We start from the raw sequence: 17,433 nt of genomic DNA on the forward strand, positions 1-17,433 counted from the left end.
GTGGATTTTTATGTAATTGGAGCGCATTGATTACTTGCTTTCACTTATCACACGCTGTGATAGGTAAAAGAAAAATTGGTCAGTGTCTTTAACTGTGTGGATAGTAAAGGGATCACCACATTATATACTTTTTCAGTCAGCTGATATAACCCACCAGGTGTCTTAAAAACAATATTAAATCATCTAAAAGGTGATTGATGTTTTAAACAAAAGTCTCCAAGCAACAAACTCTTTCCGCTGCTTTGAATGGAAAGGAGCACCTGTTTGCTTTTCCCCTTTGACACACAATAGCTGAGCACTGTGTATTACTCAGACATCAACTTCTGATGCTGAAAACCAAGGTGGAGGTGCCAAAACCTGCAGTTCCTTGAATGGCCACTTGAAAAAAAGCAAGTCACTCCCCATAGACCCCCATGTTAAAATGCCAACTTCACAGAAGAAATAACATGTTACATCCTGGCATATGGTTTTGTCTCTAGCTACTTTCATGTCTTCATGAGAACTGTAGGTTGTTGGGGGATTTGAATATAATTCACCCATTTAAGCTATTTTAAGACAAAAAAGTTATGATTAACTTTTTGAATAACTGCCACTGCAACCCAGACTCAGAGAAGCAGAAAAAAAAATGGATGAAAGTTATGAATAATTAGGAGGCATGGTCACTTTGAGTCGGTCTTGCCCACGCTCCATCCCTTGACTCATTTATAGGTTGGCTGGAAGTTGGGCGGAGTTAGCCACTGCCAAGATGGTGAGATACCAAACCAGCCTAGTTGAGCTTCAAACCGGCTGTTCAGAAAACCTGTGGTGTGGGGTCAGCCTCACTCAGTGGGCATGTCTCGTGACAAACGTGTTTAACATAGGCCTTACTTCCTGAAGAGGTTGCGGTTGTTTAACATCTGCAGGAAACTCCTGTGGATGTTCTACCAGTCCATGGTAGCTCGCATCCTCTTTTACACCGTAGTGTGCTGAGGGAGCAACACATCCAAGAAGGACACACTCCAGGTTGGACAGACTGATCAGGCGGGCTGACTCTGTGGTTGGCATGAAGCTGGATTCTCTGGGGACGGTGGCAGAGAAGAGAACATTGGACAAACTGCTGGACATTATGAACGATGGCAGTCACCCTCTGTACACCGTCATCAGCAACCAGAGGAGCCTCTTCAGCCACAGACTGCTCCTTGCCAAGTGCAGGACCAACAGACTGAAAAACTCCTTTGTACTTCAGGCCATCAGACTGTACAACTTCTCATGGTGGTGGGGGGTTAACAGGAAGACAGGGGACGGTAATGAGAGGAACGGTAGTAGCCAGTAAACCAGTAGCAAGCAGTATTTCTGATATTTATATTTGTATTTACATTTTGTAAATTGTTTTTTACCTCTACATCTGATACTCTGTGTGCTTCTTACCCTGTGTGCTGCTATACAATGCTGCTGGAACCTCAGTTTGCCTGAGGGAGTCTTCCCAAGGGATTAGTAAAGTTCTTTCTAATCTAATCCAACATAAAGGCTCATGAACCGTATTTAACTGTAAAAGGTGTCACAGAGATGATGTCACAGAGTGCGACCCCTTTAACTTTGGTACAATGCTGCAGGCACGTGATGCAGCTTTAAATCAACTGGAAGTGTAGATGGAGGTTACTGCACATTACGCTCACATTTCCCTGGTGGCAGAGCTTCATTAAAGTTCAGAGCGCCGTTTTAGTCTCCACGTGTCCTCACACTTGGCAGCTGGCTTCACTCGGCAGAAGAGCAGGACGCATGCGCAGAGAAGATTCTCCTCATTAACTAATGAGCAGAATGTCAGTGGCACATCAGCAGCCTACTGCGCTCTCCTCACTTCTTGCTCCTCACCCATCAGCTGGAAGTGGTTTCCTGTCCCACTCGTCTGTCCAGCATGGAAGCAACCGCACTTTTCTCCTTCACAGCGTCAGAATCCGATGAGATCAGCTTTCACAAAGGGGACATCATCAAGGTAGGCAAGATTTGAAAATGTAAAAAGCAATGAAAGTGTGACATTTTGCAGCGGTTTGTGTGACTGGGTTCATTGATGTGCGTTTTAGGTGATAGATGCAGAGGAGGATTCGTACTGGGTGACAGCAGAGGTCCACGGGAGACGTGGTTACGTGCCACAAAACTACATTTCTCTCCTTCCTCATCCGTAAATTTTGTTTTTCTCTTTATTTATTTAAAAATCAACAACATTTCTAACAAAAAACTTGCACAGTTTCACCAGACTGGCACATTTCATTCATTTTATGGCATTTACATAACTGCAAAAAGCATTATATGATGTAGTTCTGGGCAGTAAGTACATAAGCAGATTTTTTTTGGGGGGGGGGGGGGGGTGGCAATCTTGCTCTACTCGATGTAGGAATTATTGCATTTGGAGCATTTTGAATCTTTTGTTTAATATAAATTGATTTATTTAATCTTTTGAAATGATGAATCATTTTCCGAAACAGTTGTTTCATGATTTTATTTTATTTTTATTCAGCACTTGAAAGCAGTAAATAATTTTCTCACTGCTCGGTGTCAGTATCGTGGAGCTTTGAACATTTTCAAAAGAGCGAGTTGTTTTCTGACACTTTTATTTGCTTTGAGATGTTCAGAGCGCCAAAACATTTTCTAGAGTAAATTATCCATTTAGCATTTGCATTGTTTTGAAACAGGGAAGGTACGTGCGGGTGTGCATGACTTTGTCTCTGTGGCCCTGCGATAGGCTGGCGTCCTGTCCAGGGTGTACACCGCCTCATGCCCTTTGACCCCTGGGATAGGCTCCAGCCCCCTCGTGACCTGTAATTGGAGTAGGCGGGTATAGAAAATGGATGAATGGATGAAACAGAACTGTAACCTACATGTTAACATGATTGTGATAAAGTGTGTGTCTGTCTGTGGCCCTCTAATGGACTAGCATCCTGTCCAGGATCTAAGCATTTTCATATAGTGACTGTTTATCCCCCTGGTATGAAATGTGTGTGTGTGTGGGGGGGGGGGGTTAATATAGTGGTCAGCATGCCTGTTTGTCTGTCCGTCCGATTTCGCTTGTTATCACGATATCTCAAGAACCAGTTGACCAATTTAATTCACATTTAGCATAAAGGTGTACTTGTGTGATCCCCCAACACCAGTCGACTACATCTGAGCTTGGGGTCGATTTCAAGTTCACAGCAAGACATTCAAGATATTATTGCCACCCTTGTTAGCGTGAAATCTCAAGAACCAGTTGACCAATTTCATTCATATTTAGCACAAACATGTACCTGGGTGACTCCCCGACACTTTGTATTACTGATTTGTGGTGGCCAGGGGGACAGGTCATCTGATGACTTTTTGTTTTGTTTTGTTTTTTCCGTTTTCCTGAAGCAGGGGTGCAGGTGGAACAATGTCTCCTAAGTGTTACCGTGACAGTGCTTCACTTTTTTTTCTTAATTTTCTACAGAAATTACTTTATTTTATCTTAAACTCCAAATAATTTTTACCCAAAGCCAAAATATGGCCATCGGGTATTGCGAAGATTTTCCATCCATCCGTCTGTCTGTGCTCAGCTTAAATTAAGTCCCATTACTCCCTTCAAATTCACAGGGAACATTCTTGGGACACAGACCTTGGACAAGTTCAAAGATGGCTGACCATCACCTATTCTAAGGGGTCAAAAGGTCACATTTTGTCTAAACACTCTTTCACTGATTACATAGTCATACTGCTGAGGGTGTTTTAGCATCGTATTTTAAATTAATGGGTTCAAGATGCTCACTGTCCACTAGGTGTCACTAAAACTATTTTCTAATATTTCCTGGTTACTTGATGAAACACTTTTTCATTTTCTATACTTGGTTATTCCAATTAAGACTCACAGGGTTGCAGTCACTGGGTGAGAGACGAGGTACACCCTGGACAGGCCGCCGGTGTGTTAGAGCGCCCATTATAGATAAACACATTCACAACTATGGTCAATTTAGAGTAAAACATTTTGTCTTTGGAAGGGGGAGGATGCTGGAGCACCCAAAGGGAACCCACACAAACATGGTGAGAACATGCAAACTCCACCTAGAAAGGACCAGGTGGGAAGCGATTCCACGATCCCTCTGTCTGTGAAGTAACAGTGCTAACCACTAAACCACCATACCGCCCATTTTATTTCACAACACTGACTCATTTTTTTTATTTTTGCTTCATATTTGAAGCATTTCAAAGCAATGAATCCTTTTCTGAAGCAATTGCTTTCTTTGATTATGAGTGTCAAATAGCACTTTTTTTCTTCTTTTTTAAGGTGGTTTGCAGGGAGTGTGTCCAGACAGGAGGCTGAGCAGCGTCTGCGTCGGCAGGCCAGCGGTGTGTTTCTAATTCGAGAGAGCGAATCAGCACCTGGAGAGTTCTCACTCTCTGTGAGGTCAGTGAACGCATCACATATTAGTCTCTCAGTAGATATTCATGTAGCAGGATGGATGGAGATTACATGAGTTTAATCTGTTTTGCTGACAGCAGCTGCTTGATCAGAGTTGAGCATCTGCTGCTTGAAGTGATGACACCCCCCCCACACACACATACCCACCCACCCAAAAAAAAAAAAAACAAGCCTCCCAGTGTGAGTTTTATCACAGCAGTCTGCAGCCTCACTGTTCCATTTTTGCAATGGATTTTTGTTGAGCCGTAGCATGAATATGCAGTGGCTTTGTCTTTTATTATGTGTGTGCTGGAGCGTTTGTTTTCCATCCCACTGAGCACATTAACACTTTTTTTTTTCCTGTGCCTGTCATTTTCACTGAAGTGTGGAATCAGACTATTTTAATTTGTTCTTTGCTGCACTAAAAATATCTGTGTGTCTGTGTTGAGAGTTGTGATTTGGGTCACCGGCGTGACGTGAGGCACGTTTAATCGTAGAGAATAAATGAAATGTGTTCAGTAATCAGGGCGTTACATAACAAAACACAGGTACCTTACGTAAGTGACACACATCACACACTCACAGAATTCTGTCAGGAAGAGAGCGAGTGAGCAATGGGAATTATTCACGTAACTGTCACGGTGATCGGTCACAGTTCATGTTTACAGTTTTTGTAAACGCAGCATTAAATCTGCTAATCCTCATCTGTATGTCATTGCACAGAAACAAGTGTTCTGATTCAGTTCAGGTTCTACACATCAAATTTAATCTTTTTCTCATCCTTCAGTGTAACCGTATTTGATCTGATACTTGAAAAAGTCAAAGTAGTAAGTCCTGTATAGTCCCCACAGGTGTCCAGTTATCAGGATTTTTCAAAACCAGTCTTAATGAAACTCTTGTGGATTCAGTTCAAAGGGAGCAGTCGGGATTAAATGTCATTCATTCATTTTCTAGATCCAGTTATTCCATATAAGGGTCACAGGGGTGGCCTTGGGGGGATAGTATGATCGAAGACTATCCCAGCGGTCGGATTAAATGTCAGTGATCAGGAATAAATTTTAGTGATGAGCATCAAATATCAGTGTTTGGGTTCAAAGGCCAGAGATACGGATCAATGTTAAGCAACCGGGGTCAAAGTTAAACCTTCAGGTTCAGAGGTCAAGAATGTGATCAAAGATGATGACTGCTCAAGGGTCAAAGGTGAGTGAGCAACAACCAAGATCATGATCAAATATTAGGGATCAGGATCACAGGACAGCTGTCAGGATCAAATGTCTCAGTTGTTCAGGTTGTCAGGAACAAACATCAGGATTAGTATCATATGTCAGAAATCAGAAACAAAAGCAAGAATAAGGCTGCGATCAGGCTCAAAGATGAGTGTTGATGATCTCTTGATTTTGTGTTAATAATGAACCAGATGTGGAGGAGAAAGCTGCGTTTTCAGACAGGGGTGGTCCACTAGAGTGGTTTAAGAATTGGAATTTTGTTCATTCATTTTCAGCCCCTTATCTGTCGCAGTGGCAGGAGACTAAGCAGCTCTTCCCACGCTTCCCTATCCCTGTTTTGTTTGGATCTTAAATTAAAGGGACCTGTGGGGACTTTGGTAGAGGCATGCACTCTCTCAAATGCCCTTCTGGTTAATCTTGTTTTTCATTATAGATCAATCGCAAAAACCACAAAAGCTATTTCATTTTTTTTGAATGCTAACCTAGTGGCTCATTTTAAAGAGCACCCCTGTGTTTTTATTGAAACAGACATTTCTTAACCCAGAAAAGCGTTCCTTCATCCTCTACAATTCAAATTTTTATTGTTTCAGTGATGATTGCAGAAAATTTTGAGGGCTTAAAAAAACTCATTGCACTGACAAAACGTAGTGAGAAAGCAGGTAAATTTTTCAATTGCTGTTTTTTTTTTTTGTTTTTTTTTACTCAGGATCAAAGGTCAAAACAGGAATTCATTAGCAGTCATTTTCTAGAAAAATGTTCCATTGAACCAAATGGAAACTTGGAATTTCTGAGTAGGTTGTGTACAGTATTATGTTGTTTTTGTGTGTTGCCATAGTTCACTTTCTGACAGTGTTCTGTGAGAGCCTACAGACACTTCTTTTACAAAAAAATAAGAATTACATTAATGCCCTATGATCAGCAGTTATTGAGATATGTCAGTCTACAAACAAAAATCGTGCACAATGCATTATTTTTATGTACTTGAAGTCCACAAAACTCAGTTTTGTGGATATGAAATAAATTTAATATCTGTCAGAGATGTGCAGGGTTGTGATCTCCACAGTCTAACTCAGGGTGACGCTGTTTCTCTTTCTATGACTGTGCACACAGCATGGTGTGGGTCATGTTTTATTTCAACTCCTCACAACAAAACCTCTTCAGTTAGATCACATCTCCCACACATATTTTAGAATAGATTCAACATCTAGTTTTTCATAATTATTGTATGGCCTTGCCTTGCAATATGGAGCGCCTTGGGGCAACTGTTTGTTGTGATTTGGCGCTATATAAGAAAAAAGTTGATTGAAGTTGATTGATTGATCTAGTATGCGAGGTTCTCGTTTATCTGATAGGAACTCTGTTCTCCACATGACATCTTCAGATTATCAGCTCTGCTGGCTATAACCTACAGGTAGAAAGGTGCATCTAGATCATCCTCAATGATCATTTACAGTAGTCGACAACATTTTCTCATATCTCATAAGGCTAATAAGTACTGATAACGGAGCAAATAAAGCATCACAACCAGGCTGAACAAAGCAAGTTCTGCTTTGATGCATTTGACTTTTACCCACGTGACTGTCCAAACAGTAGGAATGAAAGTCAGTACTGTAAGATAGATACTTCCCACGATGGCTGCATGTGCAGAATCTGTGGATCTACTGGTCAAGCAGGATCTCAAATGACTTTCTTGAAGATAAAAACCTGTATGCTGTGACACGCCCTTAGAATACCAACTCTTGTCCACCTGGTGCAGAACTGAACTGAAGGACATGGGCCTGTCGTGGAGTTAAAGCCAAGATCAAGAACATTTACCAAGTCTAATCACAGTTGGTCCCAACTGGCATACTGAGAAGTAATTTCTGTCTACATTTTTGCCATTTGTTGTACTTTTGTTTTGATAAATCTCTGGATTGCAACAAAAACAAATTCTTCCAGGTTCGCTCAAAAAGATCCTGTGTGACGCTGATCTTGATTTTCCTACACTTGATCCCAGTTAAGCTCAGGCTTTAGTTCACGTCATCATATTCGGAACTCTTCGTGGTAAGACCTCTTACAATTTGCAGCTTCTACGCCCTCATGTGACGAGCAGGTTTCTGAGGCTTTGCAGTCTGAGCCTGTTGGTTTTTGAAAGCTAAAGGAGGCGGTACTTTTAAGAATATTAAATTGTGGAATGTTCTTCCATTAGACAGGCAGGGGTGGTGGCCAAGTGGTTAATGTGCTTGGTTTCAGTGCAGAAGGTTCCAGGTTCAAAACCCACCCCTGCCACATTTCTCCATGTAATGTGGAGTTGCATCAGGACGGGCATCTGGCGTAAAACCTGTGCCAATTCAACATGCAGATCCACCTTGGATTTGCTGTGGCGACCCCGAGTGCAAACAAGGGAGCAGCCGAAGGGACTTGTTCTTCCATTGGACACTGTGATACCTTCATAAAGAAGTCCGAGCTCCTCCTACTCAGGCTCATAGTTACAGTTTTCTGCGTTCTGAATGTTGTCACCTTTGTGTTCGTGAAGGTCTTTGAAATTGTTGCTCTTGAAAGGTGCTACATAATCAGTCTTACTTATTTGTGTCCCACCCTCTTGTTGCAGCTATGGTGACAAAGTGGAACACTTTCGGGTTCTGGAGGGGGCCAGTCAATACTGCATATGGGACGAGTCCTTCTGCTCCCTGAATCAGTTGGTGGATTTCTACAGGACTCACAGCATCGCTGTGGAGAAAGCGGTCTACCTCAGAGACGCTCACTGGGACACGCTCCCTCCCCTGACGTCCCACACGAGTTGTAACCCCTACCCAAACCCTTACAAAAGTAGCTGTCAGGAGTCCCTCCTGTACATCCACAGCATGTCTCACCAAGAGAAAGAACCTTCTCTGCGCCTGCTGGAAACCAGTTATGGGGGTATGACACCGTTAAACGGCGTCAGTAATATAGTCTGTTATTAAACGCACGCCTCCGACTGATGTCATCACTTTTTCTTTAGAATCCTCGACTGGCTCATGCCCTCTGCGACTACGCACCGCCTCAAACTGCCCACCTTCACTTCCGGCGAGGTGACATCATCGACCTGCTGGACTGCTCCAGTTCGGTGAGCTGGAGGGGGCGGTGCCACGGCAGAGTGGGAGTATTTCCACCAGAGTACGTCCAACCGCTGTACCAATGACGTCCTACCAACTCGTACCGATCAGCTGTATTAACCGACCACTGTCCGTCCTTCCAACAGCTTGCACTTAACTTCAGGTGGGCATGTTTGCGCCCAACATGCTATGCCGTCTAAGCCCCACCCCTTCTTTATAGTAGACTAAATGAGAGAACTGCACAGATTTAAAATAAAAAGTGATTTTATTTGGTTACTAAGGCCTTTAATGGGCGACAGATTCTTTATATCAACAATGTTCCTGCTGAAAGTTCAATTTAAAGTAAAATTTACACTTTTTCTTATTTTATTGCCTGTAATTTTAAGAAAAAAAACTTTTTGGGGGGGAGGGCGGTGAGTTCTATTTAAAGCTGCTCCACATAACACTCAAACAAAGTCTGGGCTTGTGTCATAATTTAATATAAAGCAGTCATTCACCAGAAACTGCTGACAAGAACGAGTCGAACTCCCACAAAACTGTAACAAGAAGCCTCCTTCACAAGTACAAAGACCTTAAATACAAGCATATAATGAGCAGAAGGAAATTAAATACCCTAAAATAACACATGGTCGACAGTCAGGTCCAGATGTATTTGGCCAGTGATTTTTTTTTTTTTTTTTTTTTTTTTTACCTCTGAACACCAAAATGGAGTTTAAATGAATCGATCAGACTCGAGAGGTTTAACTAATATTACATTCATGCATCATCCAATGATTTTCTTAAAAACCCATTCGATGGATTTTTCTGAAATTCGGTAGAGACAATCCTTGGAAGAGTGTTTGGTAAACTGGACTTTCCGACTGAAACCCTATGGGTCCCCCAGAAGGATGAACAATTTACAATTGTACACGAATACATTAATTTTCTTAATAACACTTTCCCCACATTTGTCTCAAGGACTTCAGATTCCTCACCCTATTTTCATGCACAGTTTTACTTTTCTGAGTTTCAAAAGCACAGAGAAGGATTTTTGTAAAAATAAAAAAATAAATGAAATTTCAGCTAAAACTTGCTAGAAGGCACATGGGAGACTGAAGCCTAGATTTGATGTGTTTTCTTGCATGAAAATCCTCTTTTCCACTTCGACATGAAGCTGTGTAAGTAGTGACGTAACAGCCAGAAGTTACACCATGTGCAGTTTGTCCAATCACAGCCACAGGAGCTTCTAACTCCTTCGGGGTTGTCATAGGTGACTTGGTGGCTTCCTTCACTTGTAAGACACATTTACCACACCTTCAAGGAATGTGCAGGATTTCAACAGAGAAATAAACCAATATACATGGACATATAAAGAGATGGGCGGGTATATATCTATATAAATAGAGATACAGATGTATTGCTTAAATTATTTGTTGAAGTAGTTGTATTCCTGGCACTGCATATTTCTGGAGGGTCTGATTTAACATACAAAACCATAATGTTTGTGTTTCTTAATGATTTATGTAAATGAACTCCAAGACATGTCTAAAAAAAAAACTGGCTGTATAACTGATGATTTCTGTTAACAATAATCCTTATATGGACAGCATGGTGGTGTAGTGGTTAACACTGTTGCCTCATAGCAAAAAGGCGATGAGATCGCTTCCCTTTCTGTGTGGAGTTCTGAAACCTGAGATCTCTTCCTGTTGTTTTTTTTTTTTTTCTTTCTTTCTTTGACATTGTCACTGTATGGGATGGGTAATACTCTATATGACACTCTGAGGAGACCTCTGTTGTGATATTTAAATTGTCTTCAAAGGAATAAACTTCACATGCTTTATTTCAATATAAGTCAAGCTCATAATGTCTCATCTCTCATGATTATACACCCATTTATTAAAACAGTTAATTGAATGAAACAATAATTCCTTGAATTTTGATTTAAAGTAAATAGACAAGAACATACATAACAGTATAGGCAAGTTGGTATAAAAAAGGGTGATTTTTGTGTCGCAAACTTTTTTAAATCATGTACTCCAACTGATTTTGGGGGAAAAAAAAACTATCATCTGTCAGTAAGGTGTATATCTATGCACATTAGCATTTCATTGATGGATGCACACTGTATTTTGTCATTACCTTTGCCGCAGAGGTTATACAGCTTTTTTTTTTTCAGAGGTGGTGGGGCTATCAGTTTTTAGTTTACCAGCTTTTTTCAAAAAACAAATGTGATTTTCACAAAAAAAAACAAAAAAACATGAGGTTTGACCTTGACCTGGAAGCGATATGAAATAATCTGAAGGTGGATCTGGGTAAAGTTGGGAGTAGACACAGGAATTATATTCAGGTTGTTTTGGCCTAATGAGTTTGGATATTTTATATAATTAGTGTGCTTTTACTCACCACCTATTACATCTCAAGGCTTCACTTTTTAAAGCTACAGTGTGTAGGATGTAGGGGTGTTTCTTAGCAGAAATGGAATATTGCATTCATAACTATATGTTCATTAGTCTGTAATTACCTGCAACAAATAATCTATGGGTTTTCAAAAGCTTAGAATGAACACTTCATATCTACATGGGAACAGGCCCCCTCATGGAGACTGCCATGTTGATACCGTAACCCAAAAAGGACTTGGTCTGCTTTTCACAATGCAATGCAGCCTGAAGACTGAAGCAGACTTGCATTACTAGTTGGTAATGTAAGCTAACATGTTTGGTAGCCCACATAGAAATGGAGGATCAGAAATATTACTTACTGGAAGAGAAGCCAAGGAAGCATGAAACCCTGTCACCAGACATATAAAAACATGAAGGGAACAAAGTCGTGACCAGCGGTGGCAAAATGCAGTTGGCAACCTGACAATTAGATGATGCTAAATCCTACAGACTGTAGCTTTAAAGCACAATCCTTGACTTCAGATGTATTAAGTGAAAATCTGAATAAAAACAATCATTTGTTGTCCTCGCCTCTTTGGATCTGCACAGGTCAGTCCTTGCTTTGTCGCTGAAGGTGGCTGGTCACACTTGAGCAGGACAGAATGAGGCGCGATGTGAAATCTGCTCCTTCACTCAGGCAAAGTACGCATAGAGAAAAATGTTGATGCTGACCAGCAGGAGTGCATTGACACAACAGAACCGAGACCAGAACACACACTCTCTAACGCTAGGAATCCTCGGGGATGACGTCTCTTCTTGGTGGTGTACTGTTGAGATACACCATCTGGCCCCCTGACCACATGTGACCCACCATGCCGGCTCAGAACCTACATTATACACACACATATACGCACACAAGAAGGCACTTACTATGACATTATTGGTGTGAAATTGTATTGAAAACATGCAGTAATCTTGAAGGTTCATATAGCTGATCTTGTGTGTTTAAATCATAAAAATTACAAAAGTAATATTTCAAAGGTGCTGGGACATATTTTGTTTAGAAACATCTGTATGGCAATACCCATAATATGTCTGTGATGTATTTGAATATTTGTGTGTGCAGTGGCTACTGTCTTGTCAATGTGGAGCTAATCATAAGTAAATACGTTGCATTACACAGCTGCAAGGTAAAATTACTCCGTAAAATAACTTAAAAGATAGTCTGATGTTGTGCAATGAAAAAATATACTGTTACCTTCCCAGTACTTGTTGTAATACTAAGAACATGGTCGCTGTATAAATACACAGAAATATCTAACAATAGTATCATTTGCTTACAAATTATCTCAACGCTCATTCATGTGCTAGCTCCATGCTAACCAATGAGATAACAATTACATGAATGTAGTTGTATTAGCCAGTATTATCTTACAACCCATTAGAAAATATGTGACATAAAATTATATCATGCAGCGTTTTATAAAATGAGACTACAGTATATCATGGCTAATAACAAAATTGCGCATGCCATGGTGGCAAGCTAGCTAGCACATAGTCAATGGAATATCTACTATTATGACCTACTACAAATTGTAACAAGTTATACAACTATATCGGGTTTAATTTTATAAAATGAGAGAATGTGCTACATCAGGTTTAGCAAAAACAATATTATGAGCAGAGCAGACCACAGTAGCTAGCTAACTAGCACATAGTGAAAGGAATATGTACTACTACTACTACTGAGTATTAATGAAAATCATGACAGGCTGTTTTTAGAGCAGTTTGGGGAATAACATATGAGTGGTATTCTTCATGCTTGTTGAATATTTTCTGTTACCCTGGGAGCTACGGTGGCTAACGGAGGGCCCCCTCTGTAAAGGAATTTCTCTTTGTGGCTCTTCCGTCAGAGTCCACCAAGTCAGATTGCGTACCTGTAAAAATCAAGAGAAAATGAAAGAGAACTTAGACTAAAAAGCCATTTTTTGTGTCTGTATGTGAATTGTCATGATATTTTTCAAGAGTTTTACTTTGATATGCAAATACATTTACTATTTAATGTTATTTCTCGAGGGACAAGTTCTCCAACTTGGACAACAGAGAGCATAGCTGTCAATAACGATTTAAAATATCTGCTGTTGAGCTTGAGACTGTTTTCTTCTATTTTCTGACATTTTATAAAGGATTAATTCATTTCGAGATCTAACTGAGTCTGATGTGGAAGGCTTGGCATCCAAAGGTCAATGTCAAACATTTGTGACCTTCCCCACAGCAATTTGGCACATAACCATGTGTTGACCACCTTTGGACTATGAGGAACAAATGTCACAAGGTCAAGTTGTATGACGTTCCAGTCATAATTCATATTGGCCATATTTTCAGATGTATTATTGGACAGGCATTTAGTTAACTCTGTGGTGGAATGCTGGATTATATAGCTCATACATTAGTTCATAACAGCTGTACACAAAGAGTGTGTATCATCTTCGGAACAATTGGCGGCACCATACTGGAAAGAAGGTCTGTAAAGCACCCAGAAAGGGGAGAAGAAGACGGAACTGGTGCTTTTTCAATATTTGTGCCAGCCACTCAGCAATGTGGGTCATACTTGTATAGGAAATTGCCTGGAATGCACCCAAACACATGGTGCCCAAATAGGTCGGCCATGTTTGTCCATGCTAGGTGCAATTACTTCCCACTTTTGCCGTGTCTGCAAGAAGTAAAAACAAAGATCAAATGCAACTGTATTGGGAGATTTTATTCTTAAAGCTTAGACAGTACTCATGAGGAAAAACATGAAAAGTCAAGCTCATAGCGTTGGAACAATACAGAATTTGACAAAAAGAATTTTTAGTGTGCGACTGTGCATGCATCATTTATAGGACAATAAGAACCTGAAAGATGCAGATATCTGAGTCTTTGAGCAGTCCACGGCTGAAACCATGAGATTGTCACATTTAATGCATCAAGTGATGTTTTCTTTATACTTTATTGTTGACTTTTTTATGATTTGAGTGGGTGTGGCCTCAGACTATTGGCTCCTATGTTTCAAACTGCAAGCTGCTTTTGTGTCAAACCCAGTAAAGATAAATGCCATCACAGTTGTATCAACAGTGAAATTCGCACGTCGGCTCGCTGCCCTGTTGTTCTGCACAATGTGTACACACCTGTTCGTGGCTCGGCGGCGGTGTGAGGAGTGATACTGTGGTGACCACAATGGCGGTGAGCCCACAGAGCAGAATGGCAAAGTGCAGGTAGTGCACGCTGCGCAGCACTGCGGGTGCAGAGTCCACCACACCACATCTAGGAGGGGGGAAGGCAAACTCCAACACCATCCGACACAGACCCACCACCAGCCCCACCATCAGGCCCCAGAACGCACCCTGAACACAGAAATGCACATGAACATGTGCAGGTCACATCATGTGGCTCATAAATACTCTGAACCTTCCTGCTCACAGTGTCAACATGATCTCTGCAGCCTTTCTGGGTCACGCCTGGGTGTGTTGACTTTACTACACTCTCACTTTCCCACCGAGTTTATCTGACATCTTCGTGTCACATGTGCACTGACATCAACATTCTCTTTTAGTGTTCAGCTGCTGAAGAATGTCATCTGTGCGGTTCCACTCAGGCACACATGACAATAATGACCTTATTCAAACACACAGACACAAACACACTGTATGTTCTTCCTCTTTCTTGTTTCACTTCCAACTCAAAACCAAAACAACAACCATTATACTTTTTGATTTGTTTCTTAAACTTGATTTTTTCATCAGCCTAAGTGGGTTATTTTATTTTATTTTTATTTAGAACACCTGGCTGGTCGGCCTCTACAGGCAGATGATCAGGTGGCTTCCTCACCTTCTCCACTGACAACCAGCAGTCTGACAAACTACTTGTACAGAAATAGCTTGTCTGGGATGTAAATCTAGTTTGTAATGTAACACACACTGATAGAACTCATCCTGTGTTTAGCTTTTGTTTTCATGACATTTTGTTTCCTGTCCAACTTGCATCTTGGCTCAGATTCGGTCATCACTCTTTATTCAGGACTTTCCAGTTTGGCACCGTGGTTTGGTGCCTTTCAGAAATCCAGCACATTTTAATTATCTACTGATGTCATTTAAATTCAGTCACGCATGAATGAATACCTCTGAATCAGGAATAGAGTATCTTGATTAAAGCAATTTTTTAAAACTGTTAAAAACTTATTTCAGAAAAGAAGGTACATTTTTTTGTGCCTCATCAAGGGGTATATTTTGCTTTTGACTTTTGATCTTTGACCCCAATTCCTTTGATCTTGATCCTTCCTTTGATATTTCATGATGGATCTCAGATCCTGATTTCTTTGATCCAGTAAACAGGATTACTGATTATTTTAATGCTCAGGATCAAAGGTCAGAATATGTCCTGACTCTGTTGACAGGATCAAAGCTGTTGGGAAGGTGTCGTAGCACGGACCCACAACAGGGGGCGCAAATGAACGGACAATGAGTAAGCCAAAAGGTAACAATTTAATGTTGTGATAATACACAACGAAACGTACAGTAATCTTCACAGTCAATAAACACCAGGTGACGTGTGGGCAGGCTCGAAGATAGAAGACCCCTGACGAGAGAGAAGCCGCGTCCCACACGGCTTCCACCACCAACGGTCTGAAGAACACCGGAGCCGCCAAGTCCCGAGTCCCCAGGTGGCCTCTGTCTTCAGCTGTCGACCCTGGTACTGCTGGCAGAAAGCAGAGATATGATGTGTGAGTGTGAGTCCGCACACTCAGTAATTCACAGTCCAAACACAGGAGGGAGCACCTCCACCTCCAAATCACACACACTCGTGCAGCTCCTGGTCAACCACTTATCTGAGATGGGGTGTGAGGCGAAGCCGTCGCTGTCACACCAAACGCCAATCCTCCAGATAAGGCAACACTCCAGGAAAACGGCTGCAATAGAAGTGCAGGTTAAACACACACAGTGTCAGTCAGCAGAGAAATTACCTTGGTATTGGTAGTCGATTTCTCGGCGAGGAGGTGGAGTTGCAGTCCGGCTTTTATGGTGTGATGATGATGAACGCGTGACAGCTGGTGCAGGGGATGAATGACAGCTGTCACTTCTTCTAGGTCTGGCGCCCTGCTTGGAGTGCGGGCTCCAGGCACGAGAGGGCCTCTGGTGGTGGTGGGCCAGCAGTACCTCCTCTTCAGCGGCCCACACAGCAGGACCCCCCCCCCCCTCAACAGGCGCCTCCTGGCGTCCGACCAGGCTTGTCCGGATGTCTTGCGTAGAACTCGGCCAGGAGGGCCGGGTCCAGGATGAAGCTCCTCTTCACCCAGCAGCGTTCTTCAGGTCCATACCCCTCCCAGTCCACCAGATATTGGAAACCCCGGCCCTTACGACGGACGTCCAGGAGCCTGCGGACTGTCCAGGCAGGCTCCCCGTCAATGAGCCGGGCAGGAGGCGGCGTAGGTCCCGGAGTACAAAGGGGCGAGGTGTGGTGTGGCTTGAGACGGGAAACATGAAAGACAGGGTGAATCCGCAGTTAAGCCGGGAGTTGAAGCTTCACTGCGGCCGGGTTGATGATCTTGAGGATCTTAAAGGGTCCAATGAATCTGTCTTTCAACTTTGGGGAGTCGACACACAAAGGGATGTCCTTGGTCGAGAGCCACACCTCCTGCCCGGGCTGGTATGTGGGGGCCGGGGAACGCCGGCGGTCCGCATAGGCCTTGGCCCTCGTCCGGGCCTTTAACAGGGCAGAGCGGGCGGCCCGTCACACCCGGCGGCACCTCCTGAGGTGGGCCTGGACTGAGGGCACACCGACCTCTCCCTCCACCAACGGGAACAATGGGGGCTGGTACCCCAAACATGCCTCAAAAGGGGAGAGGCCGGTAGCAGACGAAACTTGGCTGTTGTGGGCATACTCGATCCAGGCCAGATGGTGACTCCAGGCCGCCGGATGCGCGGAGGTGACACATCGAAGGGCCTGCTCCAACTCCTGGTTGGCCCGCTCTGCCTGGCCGTTTGTCTGGGGGTAGTACCCGGACGAGAGACTCACGGTGGCCCCCAGCTCCTTGCAGAAACTCTTCCACACCTGTGAAGAGAACTGGGGACCACGATCTGAAACGATGTCCGATGGTATCCCATGCAGCCGCATGACGTGGTGGACCAGGAGGTCTGCCGTCTCCTGGGCCGTCGGGAGCTTCGGGAGGGCCACGAAGTGGGCCGCCTTGGAGAACCGGTCCACTATCGTGAGAATCACGGTGTTGCCCTGGGACGGCGGGAGGCCCGTGATGAAATCCAGGCCAATGTGAGACCAGGGGCGATGAGGCACTGGTAGGGTTGGAGGAGTCCCGTCGTCCTCCGATGGTCTGCCTTGCCCCTGGCGCAGATGGT

General features: G+C 42.9%; 2 protein-coding genes across 3 annotated transcripts in view; one reads left to right on the forward strand and one right to left on the reverse strand.

Annotated features, from left to right (window-relative positions):
• The first annotated feature begins 1,395 nt into the window (after nucleotides 1-1,395).
• Nucleotides 1,396-10,203, forward strand: LOC117525589 (GRB2-related adapter protein-like). Of its 2 annotated transcripts, none has more exons than XM_034187476.1 (5): nucleotides 1,396-1,972; nucleotides 2,061-2,158; nucleotides 4,271-4,390; nucleotides 8,201-8,528; nucleotides 8,591-10,203. In XM_034187476.1, the coding sequence occupies exons 1-5, from the start codon at nucleotides 1,895-1,897 to the stop codon at nucleotides 8,768-8,770; spliced, it is 804 nt and encodes a 267-aa protein (XP_034043367.1). In that variant the 5' UTR covers nucleotides 1,396-1,894; the 3' UTR covers nucleotides 8,771-10,203. The 2 variants fall into 2 exon arrangements, with proteins under 2 accessions (XP_034043367.1, XP_034043366.1); XM_034187475.1 differs by having other exon boundaries at nucleotides 1,398-1,972; nucleotides 8,201-8,508.
• Nucleotides 10,204-10,538: 335 nt separating this feature from the next.
• slc5a10 (solute carrier family 5 member 10) overlaps nucleotides 10,539-17,433 on the reverse strand; it is a 69,009-nt gene continuing 62,114 nt past the window's right edge. The window contains exons 13-15 of the mRNA XM_034187477.1: nucleotides 14,212-14,427; nucleotides 12,885-12,978; nucleotides 10,539-11,928 (exon numbers count right to left, since the gene is read on the reverse strand). Coding sequence (XP_034043368.1) covers nucleotides 11,735-11,928; nucleotides 12,885-12,978; nucleotides 14,212-14,427 — 504 coding nt within the window. The 3' untranslated portion in view covers nucleotides 10,539-11,734. The remainder of the gene's footprint in view (nucleotides 11,929-12,884; nucleotides 12,979-14,211; nucleotides 14,428-17,433) is intronic.

This window comes from Thalassophryne amazonica, chromosome 15, assembly GCF_902500255.1.
Source record: "Thalassophryne amazonica chromosome 15, fThaAma1.1, whole genome shotgun sequence".
NCBI classification, from domain to species: Eukaryota; Metazoa; Chordata; class Actinopteri; order Batrachoidiformes; family Batrachoididae; genus Thalassophryne; species Thalassophryne amazonica.